Source organism: Taudactylus pleione, unplaced genomic scaffold (assembly GCF_031769625.1).
Source record: "Taudactylus pleione unplaced genomic scaffold, aTauple2 ptg000330l, whole genome shotgun sequence".
In the NCBI taxonomy this organism is placed as follows: domain Eukaryota; kingdom Metazoa; phylum Chordata; class Amphibia; order Anura; family Myobatrachidae; genus Taudactylus; species Taudactylus pleione.
In genome coordinates, this window is record NW_028284731.1 from 4,120,541 (window position 1) to 4,139,343 (window position 18,803).

Here is an 18,803-nt window from a genome sequence, read left to right on the forward strand (position 1 = left end):
AAGATGCAGACGACCAGCACTACATAGTGATGCCCCTTACCCTCTTCTCACATCCGTACTTATATGCAAGCATGCAAAATCATCAGTAACATCGGAGCTTCACACACACTTGTGGCTGACATGACCCTGCCGCAGAAGTTGCTAAACTTCCTGCACACAGTACTTCCTGCGTATGGGTTCTCTATGCACGACCCTGCAACGGCATTCGAGGCAACAGACACACCTGAGTTTGCATGACCACCCCCCGTCACCATCAAACAACACTTCCTGTCAATCACTAAGTGATGGGTGTGCGTACTGGCTGCGATCGTATTCCCGATCGCACCGCCTGGTTCGCGCATTCGCACTGTATCTTGTAGCATGCGCAGAATGTAAATATCGGCTGGCTGTGTGCGAACGCAGCATTGCGATTGAACATGAATCAGGCGCCAAGTCCCCTGCATTTTATTATGATGTTGGATGTAATTAAGTATCTTTTGCTGGGGATACAGTCATAATTCTGACCGCTGGAATTCCAGTATTCAGAATGCAATGCCATCGCTGAAATCCTGACACCTGTCGTAATCCAGACCCCAGCATCTCGAAGGTAAGTAGCGGGGTTAGGGGGAGGGTTAGCGTTAGGGCTTAGGCATTAAGGGGGGAGGGTTCGGTTTAGGGTGTGGGAAGTTAGGTTTAGGCACTAGGTGGAAGGTTAGGTTCAGGAACTGGGGAGGAAGGGTTAGGATACCTACCGACAGGTGTCGGTATCCACCCTGTTGGGATGCTGGCATCAGGATTCTGACTGCCGGGATACCGAGCGCTGGCATCAAGTACCCAACCCCTTTTGCTGGCCCATTGCAGTGTGCTGGGGAAATGTATTGTTTTTTTTTTACTTGTCTAGATTAACCCCTTCCTTACATGCACCTGCTAGTGCATTACCTATGTCCTGTGACTCCCTCAATCCCACATCCATGATTATACTGAAAGCCTTGAATATAATTGAACCTTCCTGAGATGGCAGAAATAAAAATTCAGGACACCAAATAATATTAATAATCAATTTTATATTCTAAAACATATAAAAAATAAAATACTGATACATTAAAAATATTGATCATACAGTCATACTAGCAGCCATACCGGACCCAGATTAAGAGCTCTGATCTCTGTTAAAAGACTATGTTAATTCTGAATACTCAGTCATTGAAGCAGTAGATTGTTGCATCTTATTGTGCTATATCATCATCATCGTATGATCAATATTTTGTAATGTATCAGTATTTTATTTTGCATACATTTTAGAAAATAAAATGTATTATTAGTATCGTTTGGTGTCCTGAATTTTTATTTCTGCCATCTCAGGAAGGTTCAAGTGTATTATACACGTATCAATATATTCAAACAGTTTTTTTTCAAATTAGCGAATCCCCATCATCTGTATTGTAGGGTTTTGTAATTTGTAGTGAGCATTCACAGGCTCACTGGGTGTACTGCTACTACGATTATTAATATACTTTCTCATTAGCGCCTGGTACTTGTGTTTTTCTTGGTTTAATATAATAGAACATGGCTTTTAATAAAACATGTATATTAAGACTTCTGTATTTTAAACATACTGCAAAACTGCACATTTTGTTTTACATAGTTACATGGATTTCAAAGTACCAAGTGAAGATGATATAAATGTTCCACCGCTACCAATCATTTCAGCATTTTATTTCATATAATGCAGTCATTAAAGGGATCCCTATGCCTTTTAATCAAGTGACCGGTGATGTCTACAGTCCCTTACATAATCACACTGGCATGCTCCATGTAGGTCATTTCCATTCTTGTGCTTCCCAGATGGTTTCCATACAATTCATAGTGCCTGGGTTAGATGTCCCAAGAATCCTTATACCACTTACATTTCTATTCACAGTCTGTGAGAACTTCTACAACAGCCATATAAAGTTGTATTCATTTTAGTTTGAGCTGGCGTGTAAGTCTGTCACATAATGCAGTCATTTTGGTCTTCATTCTGCTTTGAAAGCGAGCCAGCAGGTATGCCCACACACAACGGCCAACAAAAACGGGGTTATTTCCTAATTAAATAAAAATGCAAAGTATTCTATTTTGTGCAATGAGTGCTAGGTGCTTACATGGATTAATGCTCTCCCATTTTAATTTTTCAGCATTCACCTGGAAAGAGGATTTGTACAATATTTTATGGGTTGGCAAAAGTAAAGATTAGAAAAACAAATCATAGCTTACGATCAGATTTGCCTCACTGAGAACAACCTTTCCATTATTCTAGCGAGATACTGCTTGTTGGTACCTGTCCTGAATGCCGATTCCTTCTGATGAGAAGAAAATGGCTTAACATGGGCTGGTCACAGCATTCCCTGAAGAATGCGAGCGTGTCGCAGTATTGTGCATCATTCTGAAAGTGCATTAGAATAAAAGCAGAGCTTCTGTGGGACAACTCATTTTAAAGAACTCCAGTCAGGTTGGAAAAGGGTGTCTTGTTTTAGGTTGGGGTTAATAGGTGGCTGCAGAATCGTTTTGGACATGCACAACTCAAACCATGGTTACAAGGACAATTCTAGACCTAAAACATATAATAATAATTTTCGTTTGCTAGATTATCCTGCTTGGACCACTACGTAAAAACTTATTTTATTTTAGCTCTGCTAATTCAAAAAAGAGAATTGTTAAAAGTTACTCTATGAAGCTCAACTGGTTTATTATTGCTCACAAAGCAAAATTTTACAGAAATTGTCCCTTGAAATGATGAAATTAGGATGGTATCATCCCTTTATTCCTCTTGCGATCTGCCATGGACCTTCGATTGTGATTTGCTCTGACTCCCTTGTTAGCTTCTTTCTTCCTGCGCTCCTGTAGTGTATCCCGGCTCTGTCCCTGTCCCCGACTTGTTCCCGCTATTGCTGCAGAGTTATCATGTCGGAACCTGGAAAAAAAAATAATGTTACATAGAATTTGACGGCAGATAAGAACTACTTGGCCCATCTAGTCTGCTCCATTTTTAAACAGATTGTTACTTCAACCCTTATTGATCCTTACGTCTTCTCACGGAAATCCTTATGTCTATCCCATGCATGTTTAAATTGCTCTACTGTCTTAGCCTCTACCACCTCTGAAGGGAGGCTATTCCACTTGTCCACTACCCTTTCTGTGAAGTAATTTTTCCTCAAATTTCCCCTGAACCTACCACCCTCCAGTTTCAGAACATGTCCTCTTGTTGTAATACTTCTCTTTCTTTGAATAATGTCTCCTTCCTTTACCTTGTTAAAACCCTTTATATATTTGAACGTTTCTATGATGTCCCCCCTTTTCCTTCTCTGCTCCAAACTATATATATCAAGATCTTTTAGTCTTTCCTGGTACATTTTGTGGTGTAGACCTTGCACCATTTTAGTTGCCCTTCTTTGTATAGTCTCTAATGTATTAATATCCTTCTGGAGATATGGCCTCCAGAACTGAACACAGTATTTGAGATGAGGACGTACCAATGACCTATGCAGTGGTATTATCACTTCTTTTTTTCTACTACTGATTAATCTCCCTAGGCAAACAAACATCTGACTTGCCTTCCTCGTTGCTTTGTTACAATGTTTGCTTGCCTTTAAAGTCACCTGAAATAGTGACTACTAGATCCCTTTCCTCTTCAGTAGTTTCCAGTATAGTGCCAATAATACAATATTTAGCCTTTGGACTTTTGAGACCCAAGTGCATGATCTTGCATTTTTAGGCATTAAACTGTAGTTGCCATGTTCTTGACCATTCCTATAGTCCAGTGGTTCTCAAACTCGGTCCTCAGGACCCCACACAGGCCACGTTTTCCAGGTCACCCAGCCGGTGCACAGGTGTATTCATTACTCACTGATACATTTTAAAAGATCCACAGGTGGTTATAATTATTTCTCTTTTGATTCTGTGAAGAGACCTGGAAAACATGCACCATGTGGGGTCCTAAGGACCGAGTTTGAGAACCTGTGCTCTAGTCTACCTAGATAATCAATCATTTGTTTTACCCCTCCTAGTGTGTCTACCCTGTTGCATACCTATGTGTCATCTGCAAAAAAGGCATAGTTTCCCTTCAATACCATTTGAAATGTCACAAATAAAGATATTAAAAAGCACTGGTCAAAGTACAGATCCCTGAGGTACTCCACTGGTAACATTTCCGTCTTGAGACTGCACTCCGTTTACTACAACTCTATGTTTCCTATCCTGCAGCCATGATGTTATCCATTCAACTATTTGTATCCAATCCCATGCTTTCCGTTTATTTAACAGTCTGCGATGTGGAACAGTGCAAAAAGCCTTACTAAAGTCTAGATAAGCTATATCTATGCCCCCTCACCTTTATTTATTTCCTTAGTCACCCAGTCAAAAAGTCAATAAGATTTGTTTGACATGATCTCCCCCCAGTAAATCCATGCTGTTTGTGGTCCTGCAAATTGCTGGATTTGAGATTATCTACGACTCTTTCTTTTAAGAGTGTTTCCATCAATTTCCCTACTACTGATGTAAGGCTCACTGGTCGGTAGTTGCTTGCCTCTATTCCTTGCTTCCACTTTTCTGCAGTGGGACAACGTTTGCTCTTTTCCAGTCCTCTGGAATTACTTCAGTAGCTAGTGACTGGTTGAATAATTCTGTTAATGGTTTTACCAGCACCCCTTTAAGCTCTTTTAGTATCCTTGGATGTATCCCATCTGTGCCCCATTGATTTATCCACTTTCAGGTTTGAGAGTTCTGTTAGGATCTTCTCCTCTGTAAATGTGCTTGTTCCTACCTCATTTTTCTGATTACACCTGCAACTTAACGTGGCCCCTTGCCCTCTCTTTAAGTAGTGAATTCAAAGCAAAAATAATTAAGATGATTAGCTATTACATTGTCTCCCTCAACAAGAGTCCCTCTTTCTGTCTTTAGTCTTTTTATTCCACCTTTTGTTTTTCTCCTTTCGCTTATATCCTTCAAAAAAAGTTTTGCCCCCTTTAGCCACTGACTCTGCCATTTTCTCCTCAGCTTTTGCCTTTGCACATCTGATTACTTTCTTAGCCTCCTTCTGTTTTACAAGATACACAATGTTATTTTATTTAAAAAAGTTCTACCATTTATTTGAACACTGCTATATGATTGGGAGCTTGGAACAAAAGAATAAAGGAGTTATATAACCTAGAGGCTATGCTTCAGCATAGTCATGGTGAGATGCATGTATCAATGTGCTGTGCCACCAATGCATTGCATCCCATTGATGGTGTGACTTCTTCAGAACTTGCTTGTAATCTAACAATTGCAATTTCACACCATTCTTAAATATGGTGTGAAATCCACAAACTAATGGTCACACTGGAGGCCAACAATGTTTGCCCACAGGAGCATGCCTCTAAATAACACCAAACAAGTTCAACAAGTTGCCAGTACAGTTTTTAGTGAACAAAGAGAAAAATAAATTTGAAGTAAACTAAGGGCACAGCTGGAGGGTGCAGTACTAGGCCTTAACTGGCGTCACATTGACTTGAAATTAGCATTGGATTTGAGATAAGCCTCCTGAAGTATCCAGCCTAATATCGATATCCAGCTCATGATCAAAAACTTTCCCTGTAGAGTTAACAAAATGAGAGATATGGTAAGAACCTACCTTTGTTATCTCTCTTTCTATGAAGTCCATAGGGTCCACAGGGAGACCTTGGGGGGTATAGGTGATGATGGAGTCATCTGGGCTCCACGCAGTTAAATTTTTCTCCCAGGATGCACTGGGTCTCCCTCCTATACCCCGCCCCCTCAGTTTTGTAGCAAGCTGAAGGCCAGAGGAGGATAAAAGAAAGAGAAGAAAGTCTGGAACACTAAAGAATCACATTCTCACACAGAAGGAGACGGAAAACCGGTGACCAGAGCAAAGCCCATCTGAAGCACAGGTGCGTTAGGGGTAGGTGCCCTGTGGACCCTATGGACTTCGTAGAAAGAGAGCTAACAAAGGTAAGTTCTTACCATATCTAATTTTCTACTTCAGGGTCCATAGGCTCCACAGGGAGACCTTGGGGATATCCCAAAGCAGTCCTTTTAAGGGCGGGGACGCTCCTGTGCAGAGAGGAGAATCCGCCGCCCAAAGGAAGCATCCTGAGAGGCAAAGGTATTGAATGCATAATACCTCAGAAAACACCATGTGGCAGCCTTACAAAGCTGAACAGCCGAGACATCTCTGTCATTAATGCCTGACTTAGAGTTCCTCCTTGATGGTTGACGTAGGCCACAGTCGTGGCGTTGTCTGACTGAACTTGCACGGGCTTCCCTTGAAGTAAGAGTCTGGCTTGTTGCAGGGCCCTGAAGACAGCCCAAAGGTCCAATACGTTGATTGGCAGGGCAGACTCCTCTGCTGTCCACAGTCCCTGAGAGGAGTGTGGAGCTGTCACTGCGCCCCAACCCCGGAGACTGGCATCCGTTGTCAGAGGGACCCAGTCCGGAAACAAAAGGGGAGCCCCCTAGTGAGGTGGCCCGTCCGCAGCCACCAAGCAAGAGGCAGACGCACCTCCGGAGAGAGCACCATCGTTTGCCTAATACGATGGGATGATCCGTCCCACCTGAAGAGGATCAATTTCTGCAGAGGCCAGGAATGAAACTGGGCATATTGCACCATGTCGAACGTCGACACTAAGGAACCGCATTGCAGAGTGGATGGACACTCGGCGACTGTCAGCAAAGTGATGATCTTTTCTGTAGACAGAAAGATCCGCTGCTGTTGTAAATCCAACAGAGCTCCCAGATGTTGCATCCTTTGGGATGGGATCAGGGAGGACTTCTTCTAATTGATTAACCACCCATGCATCTGTAGCATATATATAGTAGGCTGTAGCTGGTGGTAAAGTCCCTCTGGAGACCCTGCCAATAGTAAAAAGGTCTTCCAGGTATGGTAACAGGCGGACCCCATGCTGTCACAGATGTGCTGCCATTACCGCCATCATTTGGTAAACACCCGAGGTGTAGTAGATAGACCAAATGGCAGAGCCCGAAACTGGAAACGTTGTTGCAGTACAGCAAACTAGAGAAAACGCTGGGGAGCCAAAGCAATTGGAATATGCAGGCATGTACCCTGAGTATCCAGACACACCATAAAATGCCCAGGTTCCATAGCCAGTATTATTGAGCACAGGGTTTCCATCCTGAACAGAGGTACCCTGAGGAATTTATTCAGGGACTTAAGATTGAGGATAGGCTGGGATCCGTTCAGTTTTTAAAACCAGAAAGAGATTGGAATAACAACCCGTTCCCCTCTGGCGCAACGGGACCGGTACAATGACTTCTGCTTGAAGCAAGGATAGTATGGCTTTCTGGATTTGCAAGGCCATGTCGTCCCTTGAGAAACTACTTCTCTTACCCAGGTGTCTAAGGTGATCCGACACCAACACTGGGTGACCTGAAGAATTTGGCCTCCCACCCTGGGGAGGCCCATCCTACTAGGCAGAGGGTATATCCTCTGACGTGGAAGTAGGACTTCTTGTACTCCAGGCCTGTTTCTTAGGTTTGACAGCCCTACTGGAAGCGGACGGCCTTGAGAAGGCCTGACCTGTAGGCTAACCTTGAGGACATAAGGATCGAAAGGAGAAGGTGCAAAGCTTTGCAGAAGCCGCAGCCGAAGGCAGAAACCCAGAATTAACCGCTGCCAACGTGTCCACAATCCTGTCCATGTCAGGACCGAATAATACTCCTGTATGGGAAGCATTGTAGGCCTTACTTGGAATCAGCATCTGCCCTCCAAGAACGCCACCACAGGAAACGGCGAACCACCACAGCTGCCGCCGAGACACTGGAAGTCAGGAGACTGATATCCAGAACCGCCTTCCCAATATGTATGGCTGCATCTCTGATGTTACCAACCAAGAACACCTCTGAGGCCTAGAAGCAATTGAGGGAAGGTATATAGACTTCCAGCAAACCTCCACCTTCCTAACCTTCAGGGAAGAAAAGGAAGGCATAGGTAACATAGCACTTATAGTTAACCGTATTACATGTGAATCTACTGCAGGGGATATGTTCCATTTCATGCAAGGAACTGCAGGAAATGGATAACACGCAGTCAAACGTCCCTGAGGTCGATACCACTTACCGGACGTTCGCCAGGCTGTAGCCCTGCGATCAACTAACTGATCCGGTAAATTCCGCAGAAGTAGCCCTTTATTTGTACAAACAGAGCCTGCTTGAACAGAAGAGCTTTGGGTTGTTATCCTCTATTACCCAGCCGGCTCTGACAGTTCACACCAAGGCAGGAATAGTAACCCCAAACAGAGTCTCCATCTCCAGTGGAGGGGAATGAGGGTTAGAGACATCCGCAATCTCTCTGTCATCAGATGACATCTCAGAGAGTTGTGTAGACTATGCTGACACCAGAGGAGGAGAAAGCCGCTAAGCCTAGATGGCATAGCGGCTTTCTCCTCCTACAACAAGTCTGTAGAGCAGTAGAGGTAACCGCCATTCACCCCTGGGGGGTGGGGGGCACAGGAGGAATCTGCATAGCAGTAATCTGTTGTGGCAATCCCTGAGAGGAAAAAAAAAAAACAGACTGCTGTGATAACCCCATATATATATACATATATATATATATATATATATATATATATATATATATATATTACACACACACACACACATATATATATATATATATATATATATATATATACATACATATATATACACACAAAATACTAGTTAGGAAGGCAAAGTACTGGACCAGTCTGACACTTGGGCAAGCCGCAGGAGCTTACTGCTCAGATATGGCGGAGTGCAACGTACAACAGTATGTGACAACTCTCACAAATACTTAGCTTTATATATACTGTATATATGCGAGATATCAGAAACAAAGAAAAGGTAGAAATGACAGTTTGGTACTGACAGTTTGTGAAAAAAAAGGCACAGACAGACCGCGCTAGCATAAGTCATATACAATGCAGAAATGAACCTGCACTATAATCAACTACGCAGACTCAGTGTCTGGTAAGCAATAGCGCTGCATACACTGACCCAAAAGGGAGAGGTATGCAGGGGGATCGGGCACACGCTGGCCAGAGAGAACTGCGACATTGCCATCCAAGAAAATGGCCGCCGGAGACCTCAGAGGTGGCGTGGCCCGAGGAGGAGAGCCCAGTGGAAAGGCGCGCTGAGCTGAGAGGAGGAGCCGGCTGTTAGACAGGTAAGGCAGCCTCCCCTGGCCAGCGTTTAACCCCCGGGACGATGGACTATTCCGTATCACTCCAGCCTGTCGCCCCTGGCGGCCTAGTGGAAGTGCAGGTCTCAGTGCCTGGCTCCACATGCTGTCGTCCCCAGCCCTGGGGGAAAAGGACTGCATCTCAGCGGTTCACTTACCTTGGTCCCCGTAGCGCCCAGCCGCAGTTCAGGGATCCCCCAGGGTCCCTGCTAGCCAAGACCCCGGAGGCCCGTCGAGATCCCTGGATACGTACAGGCGTCTCGACGCCGGCGGGGTGACGGAGCGGCAGCGCGGACGTCCCCTGGACTGTCTGCACTTGAAGAAAACTTTTTTTAAAAAAATAATAAAATCTTCAGGGGCTGAATAATAGCACCACCGCGTGCAGTGACCAGACACCGGCCAGGCACCCAATGAAACTGAGGTGCCTCTGGCCCGGGGTATAGGAGGGAGACCCAGTGCATCCTGGAAATTTTTTTTAACTGCGTGGAGCCCGGATGACTCCATCATCACCTATACCCCAAGGTCTCCCTATGGACCCTGAAGTAGAAAGGATAGGTTAAAAAGCCCCTTTTACCAGAAACATTTTGCAGTGGACATAGGAGCTGCTAGCCTACCTAAATGCATGTATCACTTATATGTAAAGACTCAGTAATTTAAGTATTTACAAGGTAGAACGCCTAGACAGGAGCTAACTGTAAACTATTATGCACAATTTTCACAGTTTTTGCTAAGGATTGTAGCTTTTAAAAGTAATGCCTTCCTCCTACCAGTTACAGGATTAAAACTTCTTCAAACATGTGAGTATCCGGCCAACCATGTTCATGCACGTGAAAAAGAACCCGCAGAGAACAGTACGGCGTACCAAAGAAGATGTATCCAAGGAAATTTGCAGAGCTCAGCAAAACTCCAACCATAGGAGAATAACTGCGTACAATGACCAGTGTAGCCAGCCTGGAGCCCCTAGGATTACCCTTATTTGGGAAGTCTGAGGGAACCGTGGGGCCAGCAGAAACAGATTCTCTAGATGAAATTTTTTTTTCCACAGAATAGCAAAGCATCCACTGCGGAAGCCAGCGGATACCCGGATCACACACAGAACTCTGGAGCCTGGAAAATGTGTTGAGAGGCCCTGAGATGCCCCTGTGGAGGGCCTCACATCCAGACGAACAGTAGGATGACAACTGAAATGTGACTCTGCTGAGGGAGTCTGCTGTCCAAACTCGACCTACCAGCATAATCACCTCTGAGAGAGTCAGAACAAAAGGTCTACACCATCGTGGCCACGCTCTTGAATGGATGACATACATATGCCTCCGCCAGATCGTTGTTAGACCGACTTCGTCTAGCCTGTCGACAAGGACGGACAGGACCGCCCAAAGTCTGAAAGATGGCTTGGAGCTCGAGCCTTGTAGACGGTGACCCAAGGCCCTGAAGATGAAAAAGCTATTTCGCAGTACCTCACCGAAGAACTGAAGATTGAACCTGGGACAGAAGAATGGGAACCCTCCACCAATGGAGAGTGACGAGTGCATGCGGACAAAACGAGAAACAGAGACTCGAAGGATATCGAGCAACCCTTCTCAGTTTCGAGAAGTACCCTCTGGAATTCCCACGGGGAGAACCTGGTCCACTGAACGGTCCCCTAAGTGGAGACCATCATGCATAATAACCAAATGTTCCACAAAATCGACGGACGACGCATTGATCGACCTGTTAAGACCAAGTCTGGTAGGGTTCATGCATTGTCCGCCACATGAAAAACACCGCTGGAGAGAGGCGCCTAAGGCAACCCCCAGAACTGAAGACAAGGGAAACCATGCAAAAGTCAGGATACGGCACTGCTTTAAAAGTGCTTGAACCAAGAGACATAGGAAGGTCCATAACTGGACATAGGAAGGTCCGAATTATGCTTCCCAAGCAGAACATCCAAAGAGGTCCTATTTGTGATACCCTCTCTTAAAGATACCCTGATCTTAAAGAGTTCATGCAAACTGAACTATCCACCCCTTGGTGCTTAAAGGCACTAAGAGACAAGATCAGCCGGAATGAGCCGGTTAGCTTTCGACCAGGTTTCGTTCCTGCTGTGGAACTGGAGCAGAAACTGCCGGCTGAGTGGAGTGGAAGTACGGTCCAATGGCACCGTGTTCGCTGTTTCCTGGGGAAGACCAATGTTGAAAAGGAAAACAATGCCCTGGCGGCGGACCTCCGAGGTCAAGAATGGTGAAAGATGCCTAACATCCAGGCGCACCCCCCCTCGCATCAGCTGCACACCGGCAAGCTGTCTAACAACTCCCGCAGCTGCCAGCACTCTCCCTGTGCGCTGCTATAAGCAGCGCACAGCGCCTAACTAGAAATGAAATAAAAAATTACAAAAGTAAAGTAAAAATAATGAAACTACAGAAGGGCTTTGTAAAAACAGTGCCCAACTCCTCAGGCACTTAAAGAACACTGGAATTGTGGGATTGCAGGGGGAGGAGTTTAGGATTTAAAGATACAGTTTTATTATGTGTCAGCTCCAGCCCCAAACTACAATCCCATTGTCCAGTGTTCCCCAGCCTTGCTGCAAGAGAAATTTAAAGTTAACGATGAGTCCATCATTGCAAAATCGATTGGGTAGAAGCCAACATAAGGTTTAAAAGAGATATCCTCCAACAATTAATTTGAGGATTTATAATATGCATTTTTCTGGTAAAATTGCATATCTTGTAGTTTATAATATATTTACAGGGAGACCTATGTTCTCTGTGAATATATTCGCAATAGATTATGGTAAATGCATGATGCTGGGTAAGGACCTAGACTTGTTACCAGGTTGTCCATAGCAATTCAATACTAAATGATGTATTCAGGAGTTAAAAACTGATGTCAGAGTAGATCCTGCAATTTCCTGCAGCAAAGACTTGTCTCAGGCCTTCCTCCCATCCAGTCGTTACTTATAAACCCTTTATAAACTGGATCTAGCAGTGTCTGTCATATCAGATGCATATTACACAGACTCTACCAAGTTGGACAATCTCTTTTTATAAAGTAAATACACAAATATTACAATTAATCATGGGAACTAGTTAGTGAGCTTCTGGGTAACTTTCTTGGGTTGCACTGATTGTAAAAGTACATCATTATGGGAGACTTAAGCAATTGTGAATTTATTACTCTATTTGTTTCATTGGTTCTCAAAGTGTACTCCAAACATACAAGGCAAATGGTGGTATACACACTGTACACTACAGTCCGCGTAAAGTGGGAAGAAGTAAGCAACCTGCTACGGTTTCTGTGCGACAGTTTCAATTTGTAAACCATACTGCTACACAATATGCACTATCGATATTATGTTGAGAGAGAGAGAGAGACACACATATATAGAGATGACACCTGGACAAAGGAGTTAATCTATTTAGTGTGTCTGTGTGTGTAATTGGCACGCAATTATTTTACTCTAATTTTTCCCCTTCTAAAATTTGTGGGCATTTTATGGTCTGCAAAATACGATAGTTAAAAATTCAATCTCTGATAAACCTACACAGGCAAAACCTGTAAAATGTAGTTTGGTCATGAAAACATTAATACTTCAGGTCATAGTGAAGCCCTTTAATGAGACCCAGGAAACAACTAGATAAAACTGGGTGCTTACCCTCTCTTTGCATAATAATGTGCTCTTCTTGCCTCAGCTTGTTCTCTCAGCACTGCCGGGTCCTGCACAAAGTGATCAGGCTGTTGGAAAACACAAAGACATTAAATGTAGAAACTGGGTAATAAGGGGTGACAAATAGGGATGGGAGGAATGAGCAAAGTATATGCCATACAAATCGGAATTTGAAGAAGTTCTGCCCTTTAGAATTTTAAGTCAGATAAAACCATATATTTATAGTAGACTGAAGAAAACATGCTAAAGAGGTAAGCACTCTGTAGGTATGGTGTCCCAGAACCATGGCATACTGACACTAACATGATCAAGCTAAAAACAGATAAACGCTATGTTAAACAGCCCAAGTTTCAGGTTATTTAACGGTTCAAAAAATAAAAATTCTCATATCAAAATGAATTATTGGGCAATAAATGAATATGCTTGTTGGGTCATCTTCTTAAATCACACATTGTGTTTTCTTTTTTTCAGAAATGTTTCCACTCTTGTATTGCAGATCTTGCATTTAATTAACCTTACTTATGCATTCCATTAATGACAGTTATTTATTTTTGTCTACCCAATGGTGAACAATCAGCAATCCCCTAGCAACACACAAACTTGTAAAGACTACACCTGTGCAATTGCACCATAAATAATTTACTAAACGTAAAAATACCACTTTGGGGGTGTAACAATAATGCAGTGTTTGATACCTTATGTATAATTTTGGTCAGATCCCCCTTTCCCCAACTTCACCTGCTGTGGGAACTGTTTCCATTGTTATAGAGTTGCTACAGTTATGGCTGTGCATCCTGTGTACATGATGGGGCTGATGCAGGGTTGCACACAGATTCATTTTGACAGAACAGGTTTTGCTGACCCATGGTTGGGTCATCAATCTTTCAAAATCCAACCTGGTACCATTTCAAAGTATGGTGTTCCTGGGCATGATACACACTGCGGCAATGGGTGTTTCTTCTAGATTCTATCTCTTCAGGTCGAGGTTTAGTTGGTGCTAAAGTAGAGACCATTGATGGTCCAGGTCTACCCTTACAGTAGTGTTTGCCTGTTCCAGTTTGAACTTCTTTCTGAAACAAGTCTTACCTGCAGCTATCCTGGTGCATCACTTTGTTTACCCCAAAAAACTTGCCTACTTGGTAGTTACAAATCAACCAACTGAACATGGGCTGAATGTTCATCCATATGGAACTGGACCCTGGTGTCAAAGCCGGATAGTTGGTTGAGACAGAATCTGTTAGAATCAAAGTCGGCACAACCCCATCTTGCGAATGGCAACAAGACACCATTTTGCGACTGGTCGCACAACGCCATTTTAACTACAATTCACACAATACAAGTACATATGGAGATGTTATTATTTAGCGTCGTGCGATTCCTACGCAATAGAACACTATTAAAAGTCCTTACTGAAACCATACCCACATGTATCAAGACCCATAATAAGAACAACCCTGCAAAACACGTACCACGGTGTACGCCACAAACACGTAGACGCACAACGCTAACTAGCTTCTTTTCTTAATATCCCTATACTTATACATTATACAATTACACTAAAAGGTTCCGTAGCATTTAAGGGTAATATTCAAGGTTTTATTCATTATCAATAATGTTGTGAAATACATGTTATTTGATATCTAAGGTTTAATACATGATAAGCAGACCGTGTTTGGTGCCATTCTAAGCCACTGTGTATTTGCAGATCTCCGGTTCCATCGGCAAGAAGATTGCAACATGAGTCTGCAAGTTATGGATCAGAGAGAGATAGGCATTGAAATTTTAAGGTAATGCAATGTAACTAGCCAGTTTAGACTTGTTTCCAGGTGCGAAAACGCATACAATGTTGGAAGGCTGAACTACTAAAGTACAAATGGACCTATGAACTATATCGTAACAGAAGATCCACGAGAAAGAACCAATGGGATTATGCCAGCTCATGTCTATTGTATTGCCTATCTCTGTAAAGGGTATATATTCAAGCGCTCTGACCCTAGTTAGTCAGTCATCATCTTCTTTCTTGTGACGGAGGCTTTATCTTTGATGCCGGGATCTGGATTCAGAGCGCTTGCATATGTATCGACTGTACCTTATTGAATGTAATAACCCTTTGAGCTCATTGTCTAGATCAAAGCGTGTATTATTTATTTTTGTTGAATAATATAACTTTTTGTGCTTTGGAACCACAATTGGGCTGGTCTGCAATTATTATTGTGTAAGACGCTAAATAGCGACTTTAAGGTATAGAGGTTAATTAGGTATTCATACTGGTAATAACAGATGCCAGTCAAAGGGCGTGAGGGCAGTAATGTCCATTCTCTACATTCTTAAATGCCTTGAAATCAAGAAAAATTGGCTAATCCCATCAGTCCTTGAACTCAGGGTGGTCTTTCCTTGCCCTAAGCAGTGCACAGACCCTCTTACAGAACAAGGCGATAAAGATCCAGTCAGAGAATTACACAGCTGTGGCATATCTGAATCACCAAGGGGGCACTAGATCATGGAAGACCATTTGATCATGAAATGGGCAGAGTGGCATGTTGCAGCTACCGTGGCAGTCCTCATTCCCGTAATAGAAAACTCGGGGGCAGACTTCCTGAACAGGCAGGACCTTCACCCAGGGTAAAGATGCCCCATCTGGAGGATTTACAAATTCAAGGTGATGTCTATCAGATGTCAACATGACAACATCCCGGCATAACCTCAACATGCAGAATGACTCTTCTTGACAAGGTACAATACTGCACTACTAGTCTACTAGACTCCATGGTTGACACTTGGGTCATTTCTGTAATTTACTTCTTCCCTCTGGCAACAATGTTACCATATGTCCTAAAACGTGTAAAAACAGAGAAAGCCTGGGTCATCCTGGTGGCACCAGATTGGCCACGAAGGTCTTGGTACTCTGATCTTTGATCTTCTCAGCATGGTGGAAGCCCCTCTATTGCATCCTCCAGTAAGGCCCAACCTTCTGTCAAGGACCTATTTGGCACCCCACATTAAATTGTCTGTCTAACTGTTGAGGCCACTATCCTGAAAGCAACAGTTTTTCCAGATAGTTTGGTCCATACCATGTTGAAGGCCAGAAAGCCTGCTTTCGGCAGGATTCATCATAGGGTCTGGTGGACCTATGTTTCCTGGTGAGAGTAGAAAAAAAAGTTTCTCATATCAACCTCACGTTTGGCTAGACATACTTTTCTGCAGACGGGCATGGATGCAGGCTTGCAGCTTGGGTCTGGTCTCTACACGGTTATCTTTCAGCTCTCACAGAAGTCACGACTTTTCTTTAGGTGGGGATCCATGTGCAGCCTTTTGCATTTCTCCTAGTAGAGACCTGAGACCTTAAACTGGTTATTCGGTCCTTGCAGTCGGAACAGTTTGAACCTTTGGACTCAGTGGTACGGAGGTACCTGACATGGAAAATAAACTCACTCCTGGCAATAGCTTCTGTTTGGACGGTTTCAAAACTTGGAGCTTGAAGCATTGGATCGCTCTCCTTTCTTGGTATTCCATTAGGATAGGGCAGTGCAGAGGACAATGTTTTCTTTACAGCTGAAGGTGGGTTCTAAGAGGGCTCTCGTCATTTGCTCTTAAGAGCTGGGATATTTGTATAACAGACTTGCGCCTGACAATCTATGTGTTTTGTACGACTTCCCTAAATGGGGATGGCTGACCTCCAAGCAGGCCATCGCTCAGTGGATCACTGTCATCAGCCAGCTTTACATTGTAGCAGGTAATATCGTTCCAACCCACGTGTTCTACTTCGTCAATGGGGGTTTCATGGGTGACGAGACATGGTGCCTACACGCTGAGCAGCTGTGCAGGGCACTACTTGGTCGCCTGTGCACACCTTTGAAAAATTTGACACCTTTGTGTTCAAAGATGCAAGTGTTAGCCGTATTGTGTTGGCCCCTGCACAGAGCAATCCTTCCCTCGAGGACTGCTTTGGAGCAGTCCTCGAGGGAAGGACAAAGTAAGAATTTGGGGAATTGTGTTGAATCCTAGTCTCGGATTCCATAAGGGATACTGGAAGCCCTCTGAGCGCTCTCTCTCTCTGTCCCTCTAATTTACTGTCTTTTTCTGTATTTTGTTTCCTGTGGTTCTTGCTCGGACGATTTTCTGTTCCCCGTCTTTGTCTCTTTTCGCTTTGTTAGAAAATTACCAAAGCTTCTAGGTAGCTGGTGATGTAAAGGGGGAGGAGCAAAGTTAAAACAGACCTCACCTCTAGTTATACCCGTGTTCCAATGGAATCAGAGAAAAGGATCTAAAGTACCACAAATCCTGTTATTTGATTGTCAGCTGGAAAATGCGGTTTGTTTATTAATGTAATTTGCAAGACCTTTAGGTTTCTTTTTTATATTCCCATTGCATTTTGTTTAAATGTATTCTTTACTTAAAAAAAAAAAACAAAAAAAATAAATGAATCAACCTGCACTATGTAAATGGACATGAATAAACCTGACACCATGTTTGTAAATGTTATAAACACAGGGTATAACACCTACATTTATTTCTGATTGGGAATCGGATTTAGGGGGATTAATAGGAAAGGATGATTGGCCGGAGATTTTCAGAAATACTTTTGCTGCTTCCGCAAATGTGTTAACAATGGAGACACACTATAAGGTCCTTTCACGTTGGTACTGCTGCCCCAGTCAGCTTTCTAAGATGTATCCAGGAGTTCCTAGCACTTGTTTGGAGATGCAAGACAGAAGCGGGAACACCTCTGCACATCTGGTGGGAATGCTCTTCTATTAGACCTTTTTGGGACAAAGTAATTGAAACGGCAAGTCTTATTCTTCATGAGGATTTGCCTTCGTGCCCTAGATTTTGGCTTCTGAACCTTGTTTGAAAACCCTATGTATATTTTAAAAAGTCGCTACTTCGCTATATATTAAGTGCCTCCAAAGCGGTGATCCCTGTTCACTGGAAGTCCAGGTTGGTCCCCTCTATGTCTGAGTGGTGTACACGTCTTAATCATTATATGACTATGGATGATTTGATTTTATCCCACTCAGACAGGGGTAATAAATTCACTGTGACTTGGTATCCCTGGTTGCAGTATAAGGAATCGGACCACTATAAGATGCTTAGTCACAATTAAAGAATAGTACAACAAACTCCGGAGATATATTTAATAGCGCATTAAAAATAGAGGATCAGATGTTGTAGTTTTAAATATCTGGTAGGAGGCTTCTTTCTCTTTCTTTTGTGTTTTTCTATTGTGTTTTATTCTTTATTTGTGTTTATTTCATTTATTCTGCTGTAACTGTATTTGATAAATGTTTGATTGAAAAATTTGATCATAATGTGTAATACGATTTACTATATGGATATGCCAAATGCGGGTTCTTTTGATATGTTCTCAATTGATACTTGTATATGTGAAAGAATTTGTGTTTGTATTTTATTATGGTCTTCAATAAAAACATAATGCGTAAAAAAATAAACACAGGGTATAAAAATCATATGTGCAAGATACCTTAAAGTGGGTGTTGTCAGTCTTATTACATATTTACCCTCAAGTTAAAATGTAACTGATTTATCTATGTAGGAAACTTTTATATACTTTTAATAATATTTTTTTTCCAATTATAATGCAATAGAAAAAAAAAATAAAAAGATAATGGTTACCATCTTCATAAAAACAAAGACATCGCCGTATACTGAGGTGTCTATTAGAGTGTGCTTACAAGCCATGTCTAGTTTTTATACCTTAACCGTCTCCTCTTCAGTCTCCTCTTCTTCAAATGAATCTTCTCTCTCATCTTCTCGCTCCCGGAACCTTAGCACTTGTGGAGTAGTGAAAGGCCTTGGAAATAGGATACAGAGATTATAATTAAGTATGCCAAGTCATCTTCTGTTTCTTTATGTTTTTTTTTTTTTTTCAAATATCTTTTTATTTTAGATTTTTCAGACAAGAAAAATACAAAAAAGTAACAAAAATACTCTTGTAGGTATAACAGAAAG

General features: G+C 42.8%; 1 protein-coding gene across 2 annotated transcripts in view; it reads right to left on the reverse strand.

The window, feature by feature from the left end:
• Positions 1-2,687: 2,687 nt before the first annotated feature.
• ASCC2 (activating signal cointegrator 1 complex subunit 2) overlaps positions 2,688-18,803 on the reverse strand; it is a 73,396-nt gene continuing 57,280 nt past the window's right edge. For both annotated transcript variants that reach the window (XM_088443538.1, XM_088443537.1), the window contains exons 17-19: positions 18,549-18,645; positions 12,822-12,901; positions 2,688-2,929 (exon numbers count right to left, since the gene is read on the reverse strand). In XM_088443538.1, the coding sequence (XP_088299664.1) occupies positions 2,758-2,929; positions 12,822-12,901; positions 18,549-18,645 (349 nt within the window). In that variant the 3' untranslated portion in view covers positions 2,688-2,757. The remainder of the gene's footprint in view (positions 2,930-12,821; positions 12,902-18,548; positions 18,646-18,803) is intronic.